Here is a 20,587-nt window from a genome sequence, read left to right as displayed (position 1 = left end):
AGTTACATTCAAAAAGTAGCTTCTAAGAGCAGACAACTATGAGGAGATATATACGATGGTAGAAGAGCCTTCACTTTCCATTTTAAAAGGTGAAATGGATCTAAAGTCCTTTTCGCAATCCCTGCCTTTTGGAATCCTGATACCATGGAAATGTGTTTTGTGCAAAATGCCACATAGCTGTACTATGGACCAGGACAACTGTGAGTGGCTCTCTTGTAAGGAGCCACCTGACAGAATCCTTTTGTTTTCATCCAGCTCTCTTCAGCAGCATCTTCTAAGCTTCTTGAGGTGAACCTGAAAAAACCACTTACTGTATTTTTCGGAGTATAAGACGCACCTTTCCCCCCCCCAGGTGTGTCTTATACACCAAATGTAGCCCCGCCCACCCACTGGCCCCCACCCTTTGGCCTCTGCCTCGCAGCAGTTACCTCCTTGCAAGCAAACAGCAAGAAAAAACAGCTCCTCTTCAGCACAGCCTAATTAGCATAAGTTGATTTGATTGGCCTCCCGACTCTCAGCTGATTTGCTCTTAGCTGTTTTGTGCAGGGCTCTGCTGCTTGCTGCAAAGAGGTAAATTGCTGGAGCAGATTTTTTTCCCCTTGGGCTAATCAAGCTATGCTGAAAACGAAAATGAAAATAAAGCAGGCTGTTTGCTGTTTGCTGCAAGAGACAAAATTGCTCAGAGGCAGTGGGAGATTTCTTTTTCTTCTTTTCCTCACCAAAAAAGGTAGGTACGTCTTATAGTCCAGTGTGTCTTATACTCCAAAAAATACGGTATTGTCTCAGTGGCTTTCATTTGGTCATTATTGCATAATGTTTATGTAGTTCAGCAGTATCTAGAGGACTACAGGTTCCACCCTTATTCAAGGGTCTTACACCATGGATGTCCAACCTTTTGGCTTGTCTGGGCTGCATTTAAATTGTTTCTTTACAGCACTGAATGTGACACTTACATGTAAGTCCTAAATATTTAGCTCTGTCTCTACACAGCCGTAATAGCGAACCTATGGCACACATGCCAGAGGTGGCACACAGTGCCCTGTCTGTGAGCATGCAAGCCGTCACATGTGCCTTCCACTGGCCAGCTGGTCTTTGGGTCTCTGCCGTGCATGTGTGGGGGGCGGGTTGCATGTGGGGGGCCCGTGCATGCATATGCGGGGGGCGGGTGTGCTTTGGGTGCTCGGTCCGGAAAAGGTTAGCCATCACTGCAATACTGCAATTGGATATCAACCGTTAGCAAAAGTAAATACAAAACCAGCAGCATGGTGAGCGATTCACTTAGAAATATGGTAATGGTGGGAAGATACCATCAAACAGGATGGTGCAGAAGAGCAGCTTCAGACCTTGTAGGCAAGGCTGAAGTTCTCTCTGAATCAGTTTCTGGGTTCATATCACATGCTGAATTCTAAACATGCTAATAAAACACATTTGCTGTGTTCTCTTAATATTCTATGCCATTATGGCTTATCTTATTCACACATCATGCTAAGACAATAGCTGGGTTCCCACAGTACACTGAAAAACAAATTACCAATCCCACTTCAATTTACTGCAATGTGTTTTGCTAATCCAACCACCTGGGCTATGAGCTCTAAATCTTATTCAGTAGTGACAGAACCTTCCTAACTAGTTTTCTTTATAACATTGCTTGGTCCTTTCACATTTTGTAAAGTGTATTTATTTATATACAATATTACTAACATACATGGTGCTGTTCAAAGTTACGAGGCAAAACAGGCTCTTGTTTCCAAGGAGCTTATAAGTAAAGGTTCCCCTCGCACATATATGCTAGTCATTCCCGACTGTAGGGGACGGTGCTCATCTCCATTTCAAAGCCGAAGAGCCAGTGCTGTCCGAAGACGTCTCCGTGGTCATGTGACCGGCATGACTAAACACCAAAGGTGCACAGAACACTGTTACCTTCCCACCAAAGGTGGTCCCTATTTTTCTACTTGCATTTTTTACGTGCTTTCGAACTTGCTAGGTTGGCAGAAGCTGAGACAAGTTACGGGAGCTCACCCCGTTACGCAGCACTAGGGATTCAAACCGCTGAACTGCCGACCTTTCGATTGACAAGCTCAGCATCTTAGCCACTGAGCCACCGTGTCCCTTATATATAAGATTATATATAAGATATCATTAAGTTATATGATATAACCTCATAGTGAAAATAAGGGAAGGATGGATGTGAATGAAAGGTATCACTGATCAGTTTGATTCCAGTTGGACACAAAATTAATGAATGCATTGATTAAAGTTAAATGTTAAAGGTCAGTGCCAACTGACTGTTTTTTAGTTGTGTCCTTGATAAAGACATTTTGCAAAAATGATGATTTAATTATCGTAATCCAATTTATCATTCCTTCTGCTTTACCCCTAGAGGGAGCTCTCTACCTTCCTGGGTGTCATTCATTTTGTTCCTATTTCTCCAGTGGGGAAGGCACAGACCAGAGGTCTTCAAACTTGGCAGCTTTAAGACATAGCTAGCTGGCTGGAGAATTCTGGGAGTTGAAGTCCACAAGTCTTAAAGTTGCTAAGTTGGAAGACCTCTGGCACAGACGGTTTACCCAAGTTCAAAGGAGATCATCTTTCCCATTTTGCATGTCTTTTAGTCAGTTGGTGTTGCATAATCAAGCAAGTCATTCATATTTTACCTTCTGCTCTTCATTTACACGTCTGAAGTCAACTCATTTGTCTAACTATGGAAATCTAACATGGAAATCACTTTTAAACTTTTTCCTAGAAACTGAAAGGAATACTACATTATTTTGGGATTTGACAATTAGAAATATTTATAATTATAGAAATAGGGTGTATTATTAAATTTTAGATCAAAAGATTTAGGTATTTTTTATTTCTAACTGTGTCAAAGAAAGTAGGGAGTTACACTTTCTGTATCTCTTTTTGTTTTTCTTTATTCCTTTCCTCCTCCTTCCCCTCCTCCATTTTTTTCTCAATTCTTCTTTGTTCATTATTTTACCTTTTGTAGAAATTTCACAAAGTATATTTTTAAAAAATGAATGCAATCAAATCACAGAAAATAATTATTCTTTAAAATCATTGTAATTACAGCAATATCATGAAATAAACAGCATAAATATTATGATTTGCTTCCCAGGGCCACATCAAACAACAATGTTTGATATTAAGAGCACATAGACAGTGTAAGTAGCTATATTTGTGGGAACACATAAAACAATAGGGAACAATAGGAATCTGCAATCCCATCAAAACCATATCACAATAGTACAATAATAAGCACACCAGCTCACCTCCCCCACAGATTCAAGTCACCCGCAAACATTCCCCCTCCAGAATATTCATTGCTAATCTAAGAAAACATCTACAAAAAATTCATTTCAGTGAATCAGCAAGAGAATCAGACAATGTTTCATTCACTGAGTCAGACATAATTAAAACCAAAGTTGTTAAATTGTTATGTCTTATTTTATGTGGATTGAGGAATGGGCTCTGTGTATTTCTGTCCACATACACATAGGACATTTATATGGCTGGCCATCTTAAGCCAATAACACTGGTTTGCTCACAATACATAACAATCAGAATCTCGTAATGTCAAGTACAAATAAATATAAAAATACAAAAATACCAATGCTGAGGCATCCATTCATAATGTTCAGTCACAAATTAATCTGCAACTTAATGCCTGGGTTGTGAGTAGATAACAGTAAATCAGCCACAAACATTTTCATGACTAATTAAAGCAGAATATTCAAACAGTTTCCACATACAATATACACACCTCTAGCATTAGGAGAGACTGTAGTCAGAAGCTGGGTTACCCCATTTGCTTAGCCTAGTTCTTAAATCTGTTTTCTGAATTTTCACAATACACTAAACCACTTACCTTCGCTACCAGTTCACAAATGTGAGTGTGCACATGCTCAGGGCCTTCCGCGCATGCACAGATCATAAAAAATGGGAGCTTATGACGTCCGGGCGGGTAGGCAGAGCTTCCCGCAGCTGCCGCTACCGATTCGCCCGAACTGGATAGAACCAGCTGAATACCACCACTGCACTAAACCAGAAGCTACCAAGATAGTGTGGTACACACTTAAAGCTAATCCACAAAATAACACGCCAAACATGCTTAGATTGTTCTATGGATACAGCCTCTAAATCTGTAACTGAGCTAATTCAGTATCTACTCTGAAAACAACCTAAACACAGAAGAAGCCAGTCTCACTCTTGATATCAATTTTTTCTGCCCTTTTACCTTAGTAGAACCGTGCCCATCACTGTTGAAGCAGTTGATGGTCTTTTGGACTGAATTAGGAGTAATTTTTACATAATTACTAAGCAAACAAATCCCAAATCCTTTGTTATAACTCCCAAAGCTTTCTCCATCCAGAATTGTGAAAATTAGCAGCTTTGTTTCCTGCTGTTTTGAGATGTGAAATACTATGGTGTTTTGTAACTTAAAATAGGCTTATAAATCCTCAACCCCATTCAAAAAGAGGAAATGAACTGTTACTTCTCAATAAATATGAAACATCATTGCTGAATCAGCTGATTTTTTTTTATCCTAGGTAGGAATCCAATTATAATGTTTTTAAAAAGATTTGTTTGGCATTTCATACATGGATTAGCAATATATATATTAACATTTCACATAAATTAGTAAAACACAATGAAATATAAATGTTAAAAAGCTCTATGTTCAAATACCAGGGTCTAGGCCAGGGGTGTCAAACTTGATTTCATTGAGGGCCACTTCAGGGTTGTGTTTGACCTTGGAGGGGGCCATATGGGCATGGCCAGGGTGGGTGTGGCCAGCTCAACATCACTCATGTTGGGGGCACCTGTGTTGACCCAGGCGGGGCTGGGGATATCCTCCTGCAGCCCTCTGCCAGTGATAACGGAGCTCGTGGCCCTCCTGGGCTTTGTTTTTGCTGGCAGAGGCACCATGGGCCAGTCCATGGGCAAGATCTAAGCACCCCACAGCCCGGATTCGGCCCACGGGCATTGAGTTTGACACCTCTGATCTAGGCCATCTAACTATTGAAGCACACCATCGTTTATATTTTAAAAAAATCAGATTCTGCATTGGTAAATGCCCTCAGTTTACAGCCAGTCACTATGAGATCTACAGTTTGATGTAGGACGTCACAGTCACACTGAGAGGAGGATACTACGCCCCATTTATACAATGAGTTCTGGCAGATGCCATGTGAGGTGTGAATCCTATTCAGGATTGTCCATTGCTGACATGGTAGTTCAAAGCCTGGCACATTTTTTGTGGAGTCATTTATGTCTTCCTATGTCTGGGCGTCCAGTGACCCATTTGGCTTTCCATTGGGAATCATTGTTAAAGTTGTTGAGCAGATGTTGTGCAAGTGCCAGTGGGGGCTTCCTGGATTTGAGACTTCAGGCTGATAAATTAGGAAGGTTGGTGTGCACAGATTTTATCTTTTTAAAAGGTTGGTTTATACAATAAATCATAATTAGAGTTAAGAATGAAGTGAAGCTAATAATGGGAATAATAATAAAATAACATTTTTAGATATGTAAAAAAGAAAAGAAAAACACTATATCAACTGCTCAGTTGGCAAATTGCTAACAGGTATAAAGAAAAGATAATTCTTCGCAACTCCTATTTTTGGATGCCTTTTCCCTAACAACAAGAAGAAGAAATGTTTCATAGGAAATCTTGTGGAGAAAGATAAAGGGAAAAGAATGAAGCTTAAGATTAGTTGAAATGTTAGTTTTCCTCCTTGAGTTTAAATCTTCCTGATTAAATGCATCCAATCATAGATTACTGAAGGAACTACTGAACTACTGAAGCTTTATTTATTGTCTTCCAAAAATTCTGAAGAACTGATGAGGTGCAAGATGACTGAAGAACATGAAATACCCTGTTTTTCCCAAAATAAGACATCCCCTGATAATAAGCCCAATCGGGCTTTTGAGCACATGGCAATAAGGCCAAGTGCTTATTTCAGGGTTCAAAAAAATATAAGACAGGGTCTTATTTTTGGGAAAACACGGTATTATCCCTATAAGATCTAGCAAATTAGAGACCAATCAGCCTAAGATCAATATGAAGAAAGCTTCTAGAGCAGTTCATAAACAAATTGATCTGAAAGCATCTTGAAAACAAACTGGTAAGTACCAGAAGTCAGAATGGATTTGTCAAAAGTAAATCTTGCCAGGCTAATATTTCTCATGTTTTGATCAACCAGGTTAGTGGATTGTGGGAATGCCATAGATATTTTGTCTAATACACATTGAATTGAGCATTGCATTGTATTTGTATTGACAAAGTACTCCATCTTGTGCTGATTAGCAAGTCAGTTAAGTATGGACTGCATGGCATGACAGTTAAATGGATACATAGCTGGCTCAAAAATTATGCCTTAAGAGTGCTTATAAATATTTCTTTATCAAACTGGAGAAATACTGGGTGACTGCCATAAATTTCAGTGCTCCTGTGTTAATGTTTTTTTTTTAATGATTTGGATGAAATAGAAAAGAAAATGTTTACCAAATCTGTAGCTTATCCAAAATGTGTGGGAGAACTATCTTAGAATACTTACAAAATTTGGAACAATCTCAATAATTTAGAAAAATGATGCACAAATAAAAGAATAAAATTTATCAGAGACAAATGCAACATTTTTCTGTTAGGAAACAAAAATCAAATCCAGAGGTATAGGATGGGGGATACCCAATTAGGTAATAATAGTATTTGCAACTGAGTAAGCATTGTGATGTGACTATAAAGAAGGCAAATACAATTTTAAACTGCATCAACATTAATATAAATTTCTAAATCACAGGAAGTAATTATTCCATTCTATTTTGTTTTGATTAGATTCCAATCTGAGGTTTTTTTGGGGGGGGGGAGTTGTGGGGGATATGTTTATTTCTTTGCTCCTTGTAATTTCCTGGAAAACTCTTTTCAGTTTTCTTGACAACTTTTTGGTTGTGGCTTGCCATTGTTTTCTTGCTAGGGCTGAGAGTGTGACTGGCCAAAGCTTACCCAGTTGGCGTCAAATGTGAAGCAAGACTAGACTCAAAATTTCCCAATTTCTAGCCCTGGTACCTTTAAGATCAGGGGCTCTTATATCTTGAGTACTGTATCCAATTCTGGGCATCACACTTCAAAGATTCAGAGAAACTAGAAAAAGTCAGAGAAAGGCAAAAAGGTTATCAGGCAACAAATTACTAAGTAGTATAAAACCAGGGGTGAAATCTATTTACCTTCCCTATTGGTTCGGAAGTGCGCGCGTGAGTCACATGCAATTTTGGATCCTCTGCGCATGCGCAGAAGGTAAAAAATAGGTTACTTCCTGGTTAAAACCAGGAAGTAATGACGTCCAGGTGGGTGGGGGGAGCCTTGCGCTGCTGCTGCTACCAGTTCTCCAACCACCCGCCGCTGCTGCTACTGGTTCGCCCGAACTGGTGCGAACCGGTAGCATTTCACCCCTGTATAAAACATTGAAGAAGCTAGCATATGATAGCTCTCTTCAAATCCCAATGTCAGATAGAAGAAGATGAAGACTGATGAAGATGGTCTATCATTTCAGAATGCAAGGCACAGAATATGTATTATACTCTGTAGTATAGAAAACAATTGTGTTATAGGGAAAAACGGTACAAAAAAATTAGACAATGGAAACAATTAGTAGAGAAAATTGGGCTGCCCTTCACACTAAATTGAGGTTAAACAACCATCAATTTGGAAGGGCCTTGGATTCCTGCATGGAGCACAAGGTTAGGCTTGATGGTGTAAATGTTAACTCTGTCCTCCCATGAGTTGTTTCTGTTTTGAAAAGGAACTGACATTCTCTTCAACAATTTCTGTTCTTTTAAAAAGCTTGTGTGAGAAAATTAAGTGAACTATTCCATCTCTAGTTTCTTCCTGCACCTCTTTGATTTTTTTCTAGAACAAGCAAAATCAGTCTCTTTGTCTCAAGGCCATGTAATATACAGTATACATGAAAAGGGGGGTCAGGAAAAGAGAAGAATAATCCTGCTGGAATAATCCAGTTCCAATCATGGTTTTTCCTGCTCATGTGTAACTTTTCCTTGCACTTTCAATATTCAGATTTTTAATATTGTTTCCTGATTGCTTATTTGTACCCTATGACTATCATTAAGTGTTATACCTTATGATTCTTGATGAACATATCTTTTATGTACAAATTCCTTGTGTGTTCAATTACACTTGGCCAATAAAGAATTCTATTCTATTCTATTCTATTCAGATTTTTAAAATAATTCAGTGCTGCCTTTTGTTTTTTGATTAACATCCATAGTATTTTTTAATCCTGGTATTATTCTCGTGACCAGAAAACCACTCAGTTATCATCTGAACTTCAATCTGCTGCTTCAGTCTCATTAACACAACATTCCAGAGGGACTAACTCTAGGACAACTCATCACCGTGGCCAACTCACCACAGCCAACTTGCCACGGGACAAAAGTTACCTAATATCAAAGAAATGGTGGAACAGAATAATTAGAGAAAGGATGCAAAATGAAATGTAAATGACAAAAATTAAAATAGTTTAAAATGATTTTTAAAGAATTAAATACAATTGTTGAATTGTCCCACAACAAGTTGTTTCGTGAGTTGGTTCTGGGGAATTGGCAGCAGTGAGTTGGCCACGGCAAGTTGACTGCGGCGAGTTGTCCTATTCTGCATTCCAGAATGGGCAGTTGCATTCACGTGTGAATGGGTGTTTAGACCAAAAGAAATAAGAGAGAAAAAAAGGAGGAAAAGTCCTGTACACTTTTTTGTATTTTCCATCATTTATATGGGAAGTACTGTAGGCTGTAGAACTACCAACACTGATCTCTGCTCTTGGTGGGTAGTTTTCAAGGTTTGGCTCTAAGTGGCTGTCTTTTTAGGGCAGACAAGAGACCTCTTGTAGAATCAGACCTTCCCTTCAATCCCTGCTACCTGTTCCATTCGTGCCCTTGCAATAAACCTGTTTGCTGGCCTGCTTGTCTACCCTCTCCCTTTATAGTCACATAAAGTCTTTTGTAATCGTGGGACTTTGCACGAGGCAGAGGCGTTCCTGTTTGTGAGTGTGTATAAATATGGGCCGGGTACTTCAATTGCTTCATTTTCTATCACAAACCTTTTTCTGCATTTGCAGCATGAGGACACTGTGGCTCTGAAGAAGTCCTGCTGTGAGCATGGCTCCCACCCATTTTCCTTCTTGTCAGCAGGGAGCTGAGAAGGCAACTCCAGGCTCTTACAGGAGAGACATCTTGTGATGGGGGGGGGAATGCAGGGAGGAGGATTAAGCAACACACGGATTAATGTGTAACTGACAGGCAAGGTGTGGCTGGCAGCAGCAGGGAACACGCAAGGCTTCCAGAGCCGAAATGGATCCCCACAAGGGACAGATTTGTTCAAAGGTGTTCTGGGGAGAACGGAGGTAAGCATGTACATAGCCCTGACGTTCTGCACCAGCATAGACCTCTTGATGGGGTGAGAAAGGAAAGGTGCAAAATCTATCCCAGGCCAAAGCTTAAAACTGGGCATCAGATACATATCCCATATTCCATTTTCTGAAAATCCCTTGGGGGAAGGAGATAGACACACAGCTCATTCACCCCACCACACATGAACATCGACACAGATGTCTGTGGTTTCCTTGTCTGTTTTTGTAGTTGAGTGTCTCTGAATCTGTCAATCTGTTTTGGCAAGTATTATTCCTCAGATGCAGATGCCAGTAAAAGTGTATTTCATGGGAATGTATGCTGAAGCTTAATTAGCTGCAAAACTCACCTGATAATCTTTCTTTAAAACCAGATGTGTGTTCTAAAATAACTGAAGCAACTAGAAGAATAGCTCTGGGAATGTGCAGAGTGCCTACCAGTTCCCACTGGTCTCTTTGGAACCAGCTAAGTCAGCTATGCATAGGACTAGCTGGTATAAAAGGCTATAACATTAGCTCAGCGTTGCTCTTTCAGGGCTCACAGTTTTCAGCTCTTGAGCCAGGCTGTGCATTTTCAAAAGGAAAGACAAGTTTGATTTTTTGGTCATGCTTTTTAGCCTTCCCTTTTGCGAAGGATGTGTTCTCAAGCTGCTAGCTGCATTAACAAGTTGCAGGATTGTCAGTCATTTTTGCACAAATGTGAAAGTAGCCATGTGAAAAGAAAATCACCATGTTAAACATTTCCACCTGCCTCCAACTGAACCAATGCCCAGACAAGATAGCTCATCTGCAATTGCACATATAATGGCAATGTTTTTATGGACTAGTATGCAGCCAACGAGGCATTGATCCTTTCCTTGCCACATTGCAGGCCTGCCCTTTTCAGACTGCACATGCCATATGGAGAGCATGGCACAAACTCAGTGGGCAGTGTTCAGACAAAAGAAGCTAATCAATGTTCACAGAGAGTCTAAGGATGGGGTCCACAATGCTTTACTGCTTGAAGCAGAACTGAAAATGGTATCCTCTTCCAAACTTATGCTAGCCAATTTATTGTAATACATGAGAAAGAACATTTCTCAAGCTCTTTTCCCAGTCTCTGACAGTACAAGCCCAATATAGCAAATGAAAACAGTAGGGTTTTTTCCTCCTCTTCTTCGTGACACTTAACAACCTGCTGAGACAGACACCTTATTTTGCTTTGCCTTAGGAACATATCACTGACTAGTTGGAAACTGTTTTCCAGCTCTCTAGAGCTCACTTTAACTCAAAGGCTGGGAAATGACAGCACTTTTTAAGCCAGGAACCACATGAAAACTATAGTATAGTCCAGGAGTCAGCAACCTGCAGCTCTGGAGCCACATGTAGCTCTTTCATCCCTCTGCTGCAGCTCCCTGTCGCTCAAAATGTACGTCACAACCACCAATGTGCGATACCTCCGCATATGATTTATTGAGCTTTTCGACCCTGGTAGGCCAACCATGGATAAATCCAAGAAAAGAAAAGTTTCAGAAGAAACAGAATGTTTAATTCAACTACATATGTTAGTTTTGTGGCTGCTCAGGAAATAGTCAGGAAGGGTTTTGTGGCTCCTGGTGTTTTCTTTTCTGTGGGAAATGGGTCCAAATGTGGCTCTTTGAGTGTTTAAGATTGGCGACCCCTAGTATAGTTCCTTTAGTGGAATTACTATTAAAAAAACCCCAAAGAAATCCTCACAAATTATCCCCCTCAAAACCAGCAGATCTACATATGATGTGGCTTTCCATATTTTGTGGTCTTCCATCACTCCAAAAATAATAAATGTAACCCTCAGCCACCATCTCTGGCCTAATTTGCATTTGTTATCTTAGGGGAGATGGTTCTAGAACATAACTCAACAGCCTCATTTTATTTATGCTCAGGTCTCAGGAAGATATGACTTGATCTCTCCTTAGGTTGCTTGCTGAGTGTGAAGGAAGGAGGCTTCTCTCAAACTTACAGCCTTCTCTTTGGCTACCCAATGATGCAATTACGGCTGGGTCTCAGAATCTAACACAGTGTTTCTCAATCTTAGCAACTTTAAGATACCTGAAGTTGAAATCCTGACATCTTAAAGTTGCTTAGGTTAGAAACACTGATCTAAGGATTTGGCTTGATAACTAAGGAGGGCTCCAGAGCAGGGGTCTCCAACCTTGGCAGCCTGGCAGACGTCAAAGCTGGCTGGGGAATTCTGGGAGTTGACGTCCGCCAGGCTTAAAGTTGCCAAGGTTGGAGACCCTTGCTCCAGAGGACTCCTAAAAAAGTAGGGGATCAAGAAGCAGCAGTATACATCCAAATGCCATTAATTGTGGGCTGTGCAAATTAAGTTTAGGAGGAATCAATTTGGCTCTTTCTCTCTCCTGCAGACCTTTTCCAGTATTCTATATCCTTTATGTAGCTGACTGTAGGACTTAAACTGTTGGGCTAGGGTTTATTGCTATTTTATATTGTTATGTTTTATAAGCCAGCCAGAGTCATGTAGAATTGGATAGGAAATATAGTTGTTAACTTTAACGGCATCTAAAGCTACTCATCGTAACCTTCTTCCTCTTTTTTTTTCCTTGAACACTTTGTGCAGAGACAGTTGGCTGAGTTTTAGATTCCAGGCGACCAAATAATATTTGTTTCAGAAAGAGACTGCTGTTTATTCTAAAATAAAACAGTGACAGTCTGAGGTGGAAAGACCTTTAAGACCAGGATCTAAATTATCTCCTGCAGTCTGGCTCGAACTTCTCATGATTTAGGAGGTTTTGTTTTGTTGGAATGTGCCTTAGGGTGTGTGTGTGTTATTAAACCCTCATTTAAGTCCAGGCTTCTTGTGCTATTGGAACCAGATGAGGGGAACGAAATAGAGCCCGTTGGTCTGGTTGATGTAGGACCAGAAAGCGAGGCTGGCAGTCGCTCACTCAGGCCTTGTGAACACACAAGTGCACGTTGACCCGGGCAGTGGAGTCTCGATTCCTGGCAGCCCCTCACCATGAATCTCCGCCACTGAGGGCGCCATAACTGCTCCCCACCAACTTCCAGAAAGCGACAAGCCGTCTGCAAAATATGGAGATCTATTCAAATGTGGCTGCTGATCCCACCCTTCACAGACAGCGGTGTCTCCCGGGTCGACTGCGTCATGCGCCTTTTTTTGGGCAGCCGATGAAAGGAATCTGCTGGCTGTGTTCTCACAATAGTCTCTTGATCCCGTGGGGAAAAAAGACCTAGAGGCTATGCCTGCGTAACATTCTAATGGTTAGGGTTAACCATGGTTAGATTGGGGGGGGGGCAGTGACAGCGTACTGCGATTACTTCAGGGGCCAGTGTGTTATGTGATCCCAGTCAAAGGCGTTATTCAGTACCAAGTTAACCGTATTGTGTGAACGGAACAGCCATCCTTTGGACTTGATTTCACTTTGGACTCTCCAGGAAATGTGGCACCGTGGCTGAGCCTTGCCCCAAGTGACCTGCGCCTCTTGACCCCCTTCTCACGTCGGGAGGGAGCGCCAGGGGGCTCGAACACCCTCGTCTCCTCTCCAGACCTACTTGGCGCGTTATTCCTCAGGGAAGCCCTGGCCGCGGACTGTGGGAAAAGCCAGCGAGTTGCCCGACCTGCATCGGAGCCTGCCGGTTGCCTAGTAACACGTTGGCATCAGGAATGGCGGTGGAGCGCCGAGGGCAGGGCAGCTCGCCGGGCCCGAGCCTCGGCAAAGATGTTGGCACGCCCACCTGCCCCCTCCCCCCACCCACGGACACCGGGGTGACTCACTGCCTCCGCCCTCCCCTCTCCGGCAGGCAGCCCCTCACTCCGCAGTTGGAGCGGCTGGCAGCGCGGAGTGTGGAGGCGCCGCAGCACTTCGCAGCACTTTGGAGCGAAGCTTCAGGTGCCGCCTGCGCGGGCGGACGGGCGAGCGGGCGGTGGGGCACCTCGTGGGGAGATCCCAGGAAGTCACGAGCGGGGTAGGGCCGTGCGGAATGGGAATCGGAGCGAGGGGCCACAGAGACGCTCCCGCAGCCGCCGTTGCTCCGGGCAGCTCAGCCGGGTGCAGGATCCCTCAGTCTCCCGTGGTCTTCGGCGCGTTGCTCTCCTGGAGGGGATCGGGTGACCGTCTGCTGCTCCTTTTCGCGGTGGGCAGCGCAGCGAGCTGGATCGCGCGATCCGTCAACTGTTGGTGACTTTTTTAAACCTCTCCTCCTGTCTCTTTGCAGACCCCGGGGCAACTCTCCGCTGCAGCCTGACTCGCGAGTCGAACCTCTCTGAGACCGACCATGGACCTTCGGCTGAGGGATCTGCGCCTTCAGGAGGAAAGGGAGTTTCTGGAGAGCGTGGCGCTACCCCAGCCAGGTAAAGCGATCCAGCTCAGAAGAGGAAAGGGGGGTGGATAAGAGGAACCCCATCCCAAGTCCCCTACCCCGCCGCGATCAGAAAGCAGAGCGCCTGTTCGAAAGAGAGGAATCACCGCCTCAGGCCCTTTGCGAGCTTCTCTCTAGATGTCGGGCTGGCTCGAGGCAGGCTGGTGCCCAGGCAAAACATCCACATTGCTCTTCCCGCGAATGGAAGCGGGTTACAATCGGCCACACTGATGCGCAGCTCCTATTCATTAGAATGAAGCTTGCGCAGGAGATTGTAGTTAGGAGAGGGTGTCAGATATCGCCCCCGGGCCCTACATATGGTCCACTTCCACCTACTACCCTTATCTCCAGGATGATGAGGATGTCCAAATTCCTTCTAGCAAATCTGCCCTGTTTTTCGGACTATGTTCTATGTTGGCAGAGATCTGTTTGTTTGTTCAGTCTTGGACAGGGTGCTACTTGCTCCCACCTTCCACCCCCGAGGCTTTTCAGTTCTATTTTACAATCACTAGTCCTTTCTCCTCCAAGGCTGGCTGCTTGTTAGGGAACTCTGCAACAGTTCAACAGGTGTCCCTGAAGCTTTTCCTGACTGGTAGTTAGGAGCTTCCTCTTCCATACACTATTGCTGCCAGAGCACATCTTGAGGAGCCCAGCTCCTCACAGCTGCAGAATGGAGGCAGCTGTGTTGACCACAAGCCCTGTGTCAGGCTGGGCATCTTCCTGAAATGAACCTTCTATTGCCATCAGCTGGGGCATCCCATTAGGCAGAGAGGAAAACAATGCACTTCAGCCATTTGCTTAAGTGCTTTCTTCAGAGAAATGACAGTGATCTACCTGCTTTCCTCTTTAATCCTCAGAACGTTTTCATTTGGTTGGTTGATTGGTTTGAGGGGAAAAAACAACAACTGACTCAAATTTACTACTGTAAGTAGCTGTGTTCACACAGCATGTTTAAGCAGATCAGATAAAGACCAAGCAGACACTTTCACACAATAAGCTACACTTGGTTCCCGCTAACCTTAGATTAGGGCTATTTTTGTGTCGGTGTGGCTAGATGTGAATTAATTTATAGTTCATTATGTTCTGCTTAACGCAGAAAATAGATTAATCTTGTCAGCAAATTAAGTGTATGCAATCACCAACCCCAAGTCTTTTCCTTCCTAGTCCAATATTTTTAGAAAACTTTCTTCAGTCAAGTATCACCCAGATTTGTTAGGATGACAGAGGATTAGGATGGTTGAGAGAAAAAGAGGAGATGTTTAAAGTTTCCAGATTAAGGTGCTTTTTTTTGTTTGTTTGTTTCTCTCTTCAATCACAGTTAATTCAGAGCATACTCCAGGGCAAATGAATGAGAGTGCTCTGGATCAGTCCCCAATGGAAGAAGCCAGAAGAGGCAGTAGGGGGAAAGTAATTGTCCCTGAGCCCCTTATTACTGATGCTGATTGGCAGATGCCATGTGTCCCCAAATCCCCAAGGTAACACATATTGTCTGCTTAAGTGGAATATCTATCCTCAGGGTTACAAGCGGGAGGTAGAATTTGGAACCCCAAATTCCCTGCTTGTGATATGGGGATGTCATATGACAGATTGGGATGGGGTGTGGGAAAGAATATGCAAGAATAACCATTGGGTCTTTTTCTTCCCTTACCCCAGAGATGCCAGTCTAATTCTGGAAGCAGTTAAACGCAATGAATTCCTGCGGTGTCTGGGTGATGGTCAGAGCCAGACCCTAGTGGAGAGCTTCACTTCAGAGCAGCGCCAGCCTGGTGACATTGTAGTGGCTGAAGGCGATGACGGTCATGCTATGTACATCGTGGCTGGTGAGGGAGCTATGTAGCGGGGGGGGGGGGGGCAAGAAAGGGTATTAACCAGTTCCATCACTTATCCCCACCTGGGTGATCCATGGGGGGTAGCCCTTCTCTCTGCCTTCCCTTACCATGGCATTGTTTGCAGCACTGTTAGCTTCATTCCAAACAGGTTCAGCTGATATTCAATTAAAAAAGGAGGTGCTTTTTTCTATTCATTATTCACTCATTTTGCTTTGCCTTCAGTTAACTGATTACTTACTCTATGAGAAATGCAAAACCAAAAAAAGAGAAGACCATTTAATTTCATTTTCCCAGGAGGGGAAGAAATTCTCCAACAATTTCTCCACATGAGACTCAGGGCTTCTTTTTCTTTGTTTGTCCTAAAATTACTTTTTGTTAGTTTTTGTTACCAAATTGTAAGTGTAGGCTGATTTTCATTCTATATCTTTCAGAAAGGAATGATGCTCTCGGAGGGCATTTTGTTTGTGTTTTGTGTGTGGGCAGGAGTAGAATAGACAATGATAATTGCCATCCCCCCCATTGATAGGGTTCCTGGAGAAAATTCTATAGTGACCTTTTTCAAAAGGATGCATGTAAAAAGAAAATGTCAAAATGTGAGTCTTTTCTCTGACAAATGTCTTCTGAGAAATTTAGCTCTGCTTTTGTATTTGACAAGGAGTCTGTCCAGCTTTCTGTTGCCAAAGGCTCAGGGTATTTGGAATTTACAGAATTTAACAGACCAGGCAGGGCCATAGTCCAGCCGAAAAAGATGGAAGTCACTCCTGCACCCCCTTTTTCCAATATAGTATATGATGATTTTTCATGCTCTTCGTGCAGGAAGACTCAGAGGAGAGAAGAGCTTATGCGAGATAATGACAAGTATTCATATCACGGTCAACTGAAATTTGAAAAATAAAATGTACCAGCATATTACGTTAACTCAAAATTTCAGATTTCTAGCACGGTTTATGATATACAAATTCAACCACTTGTGATTTACTAATTAACCTAGTCTTAAGCAAAGACACTTGGAGAAGATGAGAATATCTCTGAGCCAATATGGAGTACTTATTCTTAACTACTCAGGGGTGACAGTCTGCTCTTGATAGGTATTTTTCAGTACCATGGGATGTGAACTGCTTCTCGTGCTCCCTTTTGCTAAAAAGGGAGCTTCTCCCAAGTAGTTCCTGCTCCCTGGCTGTTCAGTGTGAAAGCAGTTGACCACTTGGTTGCCAAGGAGCTACAACATCATTTGTATTGAAGCTGTTTTCCTAATGCAATGGGGTTACATTTCCCTTGAAGTTTGGCAGGGAGGTTGAGCCCCCAGAGAAAATCAGACAAACACAAACCACTGTTCAAAGAATATTGATAAGGGGGAGAGAGAGGTGCAACTCCAGCAACAGACAGCATCTTCTTGCTTTCAGCACCGGAGTGAAAGTTGAGTTGAGACCTGATGGGTGGGGAGAGGAAGAGAGAATGGAGTAGAAAGGCTAAGCATGAAATGAAGCTGCTACCAGATGCCTTCTGCTTTTTTTTTTTGCTACCATAGACTAACAAAGCTCTCCTTCTCAGTGATGTGAAATAAGGACTTTCCTATTTTTTCTGTTACAAAGCATTTGTGAACAAGTGCATGAGCTCTTTTTTATGCAGCCTAGATCTCCTTTTGAATTCATGGGATATTGGAGTATAACAGAATAACAGAGTTGGAAGGGGCCTTGTAGGTCATCTGGTCCAACCCCACACCCAAACAGGAGACTCTACTACACCACTTCTGACAAATGGCAGTCCAGTCTCTTCTTGAAAGCTTCCAGTGATGAAGCTCCCACAACTTCTGAAGGCAAGCTGTTCCATTGATTGATTGTTCTCAGAAAAATTCTCAGTTCTAGATTGAATCTCTCCTTGATCAGTTTCCATTCATTATTCCTTGTCTGGCCTTCGGGTGCTTTGGAAAATAGCTTGGCCTCCTCAAATATTGGAAGACTGCTATCATGTCTCCCCTGGTCCTTCTCTTTAGTAGACTAGCCTTGCCCAGTCCCTGTAACCATTCTTCATATGTTTTAGCCTCCAGTCCCCTAATCATCCTGGTTGCTCTTCTCTGCACTCTAGAATCTCAACATCTTTTTTCATAGTGTGGTGACCAAAACTGGATGCAGTATTTAGGAGTGGTCTTACTAAGGCTTTATAGAGTGGTATTAGTACCTCACTTGATCTTGATTGTATCCCTCTGTTAATGCAATTTAGGATTCCATTGGCTTTTTTGGTTGCCACTGCACACTGTTAGCTCATATTTAATTGGTTGTCTTTAAACATCTTAAACATACCTGTTGAAACCAGTTCCAACCTTTGTTAGCAGATCTCTGGCATTGTTTCTTCATGTTGCATAGAAAGCATGATTGATAACCAATTAGGTAGACAGTAATTCTGAAGATCAGGCATCGTCCTGGAGCAAGATAATGCTTTGAAGCAGAAAAAATGTTACTTTGTCCTAATCCAGAATTTAAGAAACTAGCAGTTGGTTTTCACTTGTTTCCCTTTGTATGGAACATTCAGCTGAAATAGGAAGTTGTGGAAACCTAATCTAGTTCACATGTTATGGGAACTAGATCATCATTATTAAGCAATCACATAGTTTATTTGTTTGGGCATACTATGGTATGGAAACACAGCAATTGTAGACCAAGACCTTGATCCCCCCTTGTACCACGGGAGAAGTGAAACTGTAATCAAGCTTTTATTAGCTTGGCTTATTACTCACTGGGGAACCTTAGAAGTGCTGGCCACATTCCAGGAATCCTTCCACTCACATGAGTGAGCTTTAGGAAACGAAGGCCATTGCCATAGAGCGTGAGGCTGATAACACTGCCTTGACTCCCAGACACCATTAACAAAATTGGATAAATTATAACAGTGCAGAGCAGGTTGGAAACAGATGCTCTGTGCATGCTGTAGATACACAATGCAATAACTCTGCCTACTAACTCTCAAGGAGCCTGTGCTTTTCTATCAGCCCATTCTTGGAGTCTGCAGAAAAGATACAGGAATCTTCCTGATATCTAAATTGGTCAGCCTCCCTCATGCTTTAGAACTTTGTTCACCTTCCAGCAAATTGCTTATCTCATAATTTAGGCATGGACCCAGGGTATCTGAGGAGCCACCCTCACCCCAATGGGATTGGCCTGTCCCACTCGCTCCAGTGGAAGAAACCTACTTTGGATCCCATCTGCCAAAGGGTGGGGGGGGGGGTTTCCAGGAGACAAGTCTTTTCTGCTGTGTCCCCTGCCCTTCAAACCTGGCTCTGCCAGCTGGCCTGGAGCCTCAGAAGGATGGCCTTTGCTGGGGGTGGCTGACAGGGTAGAAAGAAGATCCCCAACCCTATGTCGCCTATCCTCTTGAGTGTTAGTCTTTAATCTTTCTTAATTTTAATCATTTTGTTTTATCTTTTTTACCTTTTTCACATCCAAAAGGCTCCCAGAGTCACTGCCACAGTGAGATGGGTGGCATATAAATTTCACAAATAAACAAATAGTCTGTAAATATAATTTCTGTGGCTAATGGTAGTGATGAAACCACATAGACTTCTGAACTTACTCGTACGACTTTGCCCCACTGCTCTGTGTAGGCATGGGAAGAATTAGTGTTAATAGCAAATTACAGGAAGGTAGCATTTTACTAGCATGGCTAATAGCCATGGAGAGATCTCTTCCTCCTCCATGAAACAGTTCAGCCTGTGTTTATCTTGGGTCAGGGAGTTAATTCCACAAGTGATGAAGCTGCAGGTGGCAATGACACATCTTCATAGCCCTTATTCTCATGTTGCAGAGGGGGAGCTCGGTGTGACGCAGAAGGGGCGCCATCTCCGCAGGCTGCTCCCAGGGGATGTGTTTGGAGAGCTGGCTGTGCTATACAACTGCCAGCGCACGGCAACTGTCACGGGTAAGGAAGGAATTGTGATGTGTGTCTGCTTGTCAAAATTCTCTGCCGCTAATGTCAACTCCAAGTTTGATCAGCTATGCCTCTCTTCATCAAAAGAGTCCCAACAACCCGTGCCCACCAATTGCTACATTTCCTGACACCTTTGTGTCTTCCTTAGGGTCAACGTGTAATTCTTTTTGGATTGGGTTAGCTCAGAAGGTGAAAATGGAGGGGGATAGGAAGAAATGGAAGAGAAGAAACGATAACTAGAGGTTGATGCATTCTTAAAGAAAACAAATATGGCAAAACAACGAAGACCTGTTACCCCCATAAAATTGAACCAACACATTGGGGGCAGAAGCTTTCACACACATGGAATTCATTTGTCTTCACATTACTCAATCTCATTTGGCTTTGCCATAAAAGGCTATCACAATTATGCCTCCGGAATGTTATGCAATAATTTGATAGTAGTTATTCATAAGATGTAACGGCTGGGGAATATTTTCACCCATCTAAAATAATTAGCCTGAGAACTGAGAGAGGAAGCTTTTATATTTTACAGAAAGTATTTTATATTTAGCCTGACATGTCTTAAGATTTCACTCATCGGCCCCCTCCCTCCTCCCCATTAATGATGAGCGTGCCAAGAAGGGTAGCTTCCTATGGCAAGTGTTCTGTCCACCAGGGGCATCAAGATGATTCTGACTTCTTGGACAGGGGAGATGGGGCAATTCTAGTGTCGAAATATCCCTTTTCCCACGATGCCCACCAACGGCACTCAGGCCTTGGTGTGTCCTGCCTTTGCAAGTCATGCTGGGCTGGGGCATTCTTGATTCTGTTGCTATGGCAATTGTACAATTGCATCCTTTCCTCTACTTCTGGAACAGAAGCAGAATCTGCTTTCCTCTGTTTTCTTCGTTTGCGAATGGCTAGTTGCTGATAATGTATCTCAATGCGTTCGCCCTATTGGGATTTGTGTATGCCTTTGAATTTTAGCTCTCTTATTTGAACCACCATTGCATTAACTTCAATACCTTATTTAAACGAGCACCGGGGGAAAAAAATGGAAATATTACAGGATTTTGAAGGCTA

At 42.8% G+C, this 20,587-nt stretch overlaps 1 protein-coding gene and 1 long non-coding RNA gene across 5 annotated transcripts in view; one reads left to right on the top strand and one right to left on the bottom strand.

Annotated features, from left to right (window-relative positions):
- Positions 1-3,050: 3,050 nt before the first annotated feature.
- On the bottom strand, positions 3,051-9,269 carry LOC148116968 (uncharacterized). The gene is made up of 2 exons (XR_015731608.1): positions 9,111-9,269; positions 3,051-7,141 (listed from the first exon to the last, which is right to left on the bottom strand). It is a non-coding gene; the product is annotated as an uncharacterized LOC148116968 (long non-coding RNA).
- LOC117667640 (cGMP-dependent protein kinase 2-like) overlaps positions 9,266-20,587 on the top strand; it is a 47,195-nt gene continuing 35,873 nt past the window's right edge. For 2 of the 4 annotated variants that reach the window (XM_087883356.1, XM_034421149.3), the window contains exons 1-5: positions 12,538-13,303; positions 13,629-13,764; positions 15,091-15,247; positions 15,426-15,592; positions 19,400-19,513. In XM_087883356.1, the coding sequence (XP_087739482.1) occupies positions 13,689-13,764; positions 15,091-15,247; positions 15,426-15,592; positions 19,400-19,513 (514 nt within the window). In that variant the 5' untranslated portion in view covers positions 12,538-13,303; positions 13,629-13,688. Of the gene's footprint in view, positions 9,414-12,537; positions 13,548-13,628; positions 13,765-15,090; positions 15,248-15,425; positions 15,593-19,399; positions 19,514-20,587 lie in introns of those variants that run through there. The other 2 variants (XM_087883355.1, XM_034421150.3) reach the window with 2 other exon arrangements.

This window comes from Pantherophis guttatus, chromosome 1 (genome assembly GCF_059756535.1).
Source record: "Pantherophis guttatus breed Tessera chromosome 1, ASM5975653v1, whole genome shotgun sequence".
Classification (NCBI taxonomy): domain Eukaryota; kingdom Metazoa; phylum Chordata; class Lepidosauria; order Squamata; family Colubridae; genus Pantherophis; species Pantherophis guttatus.
The sequence above is the reverse complement of the archived record's forward strand: the minus strand, read 5'-3'. Positions and strand labels throughout refer to the sequence as shown.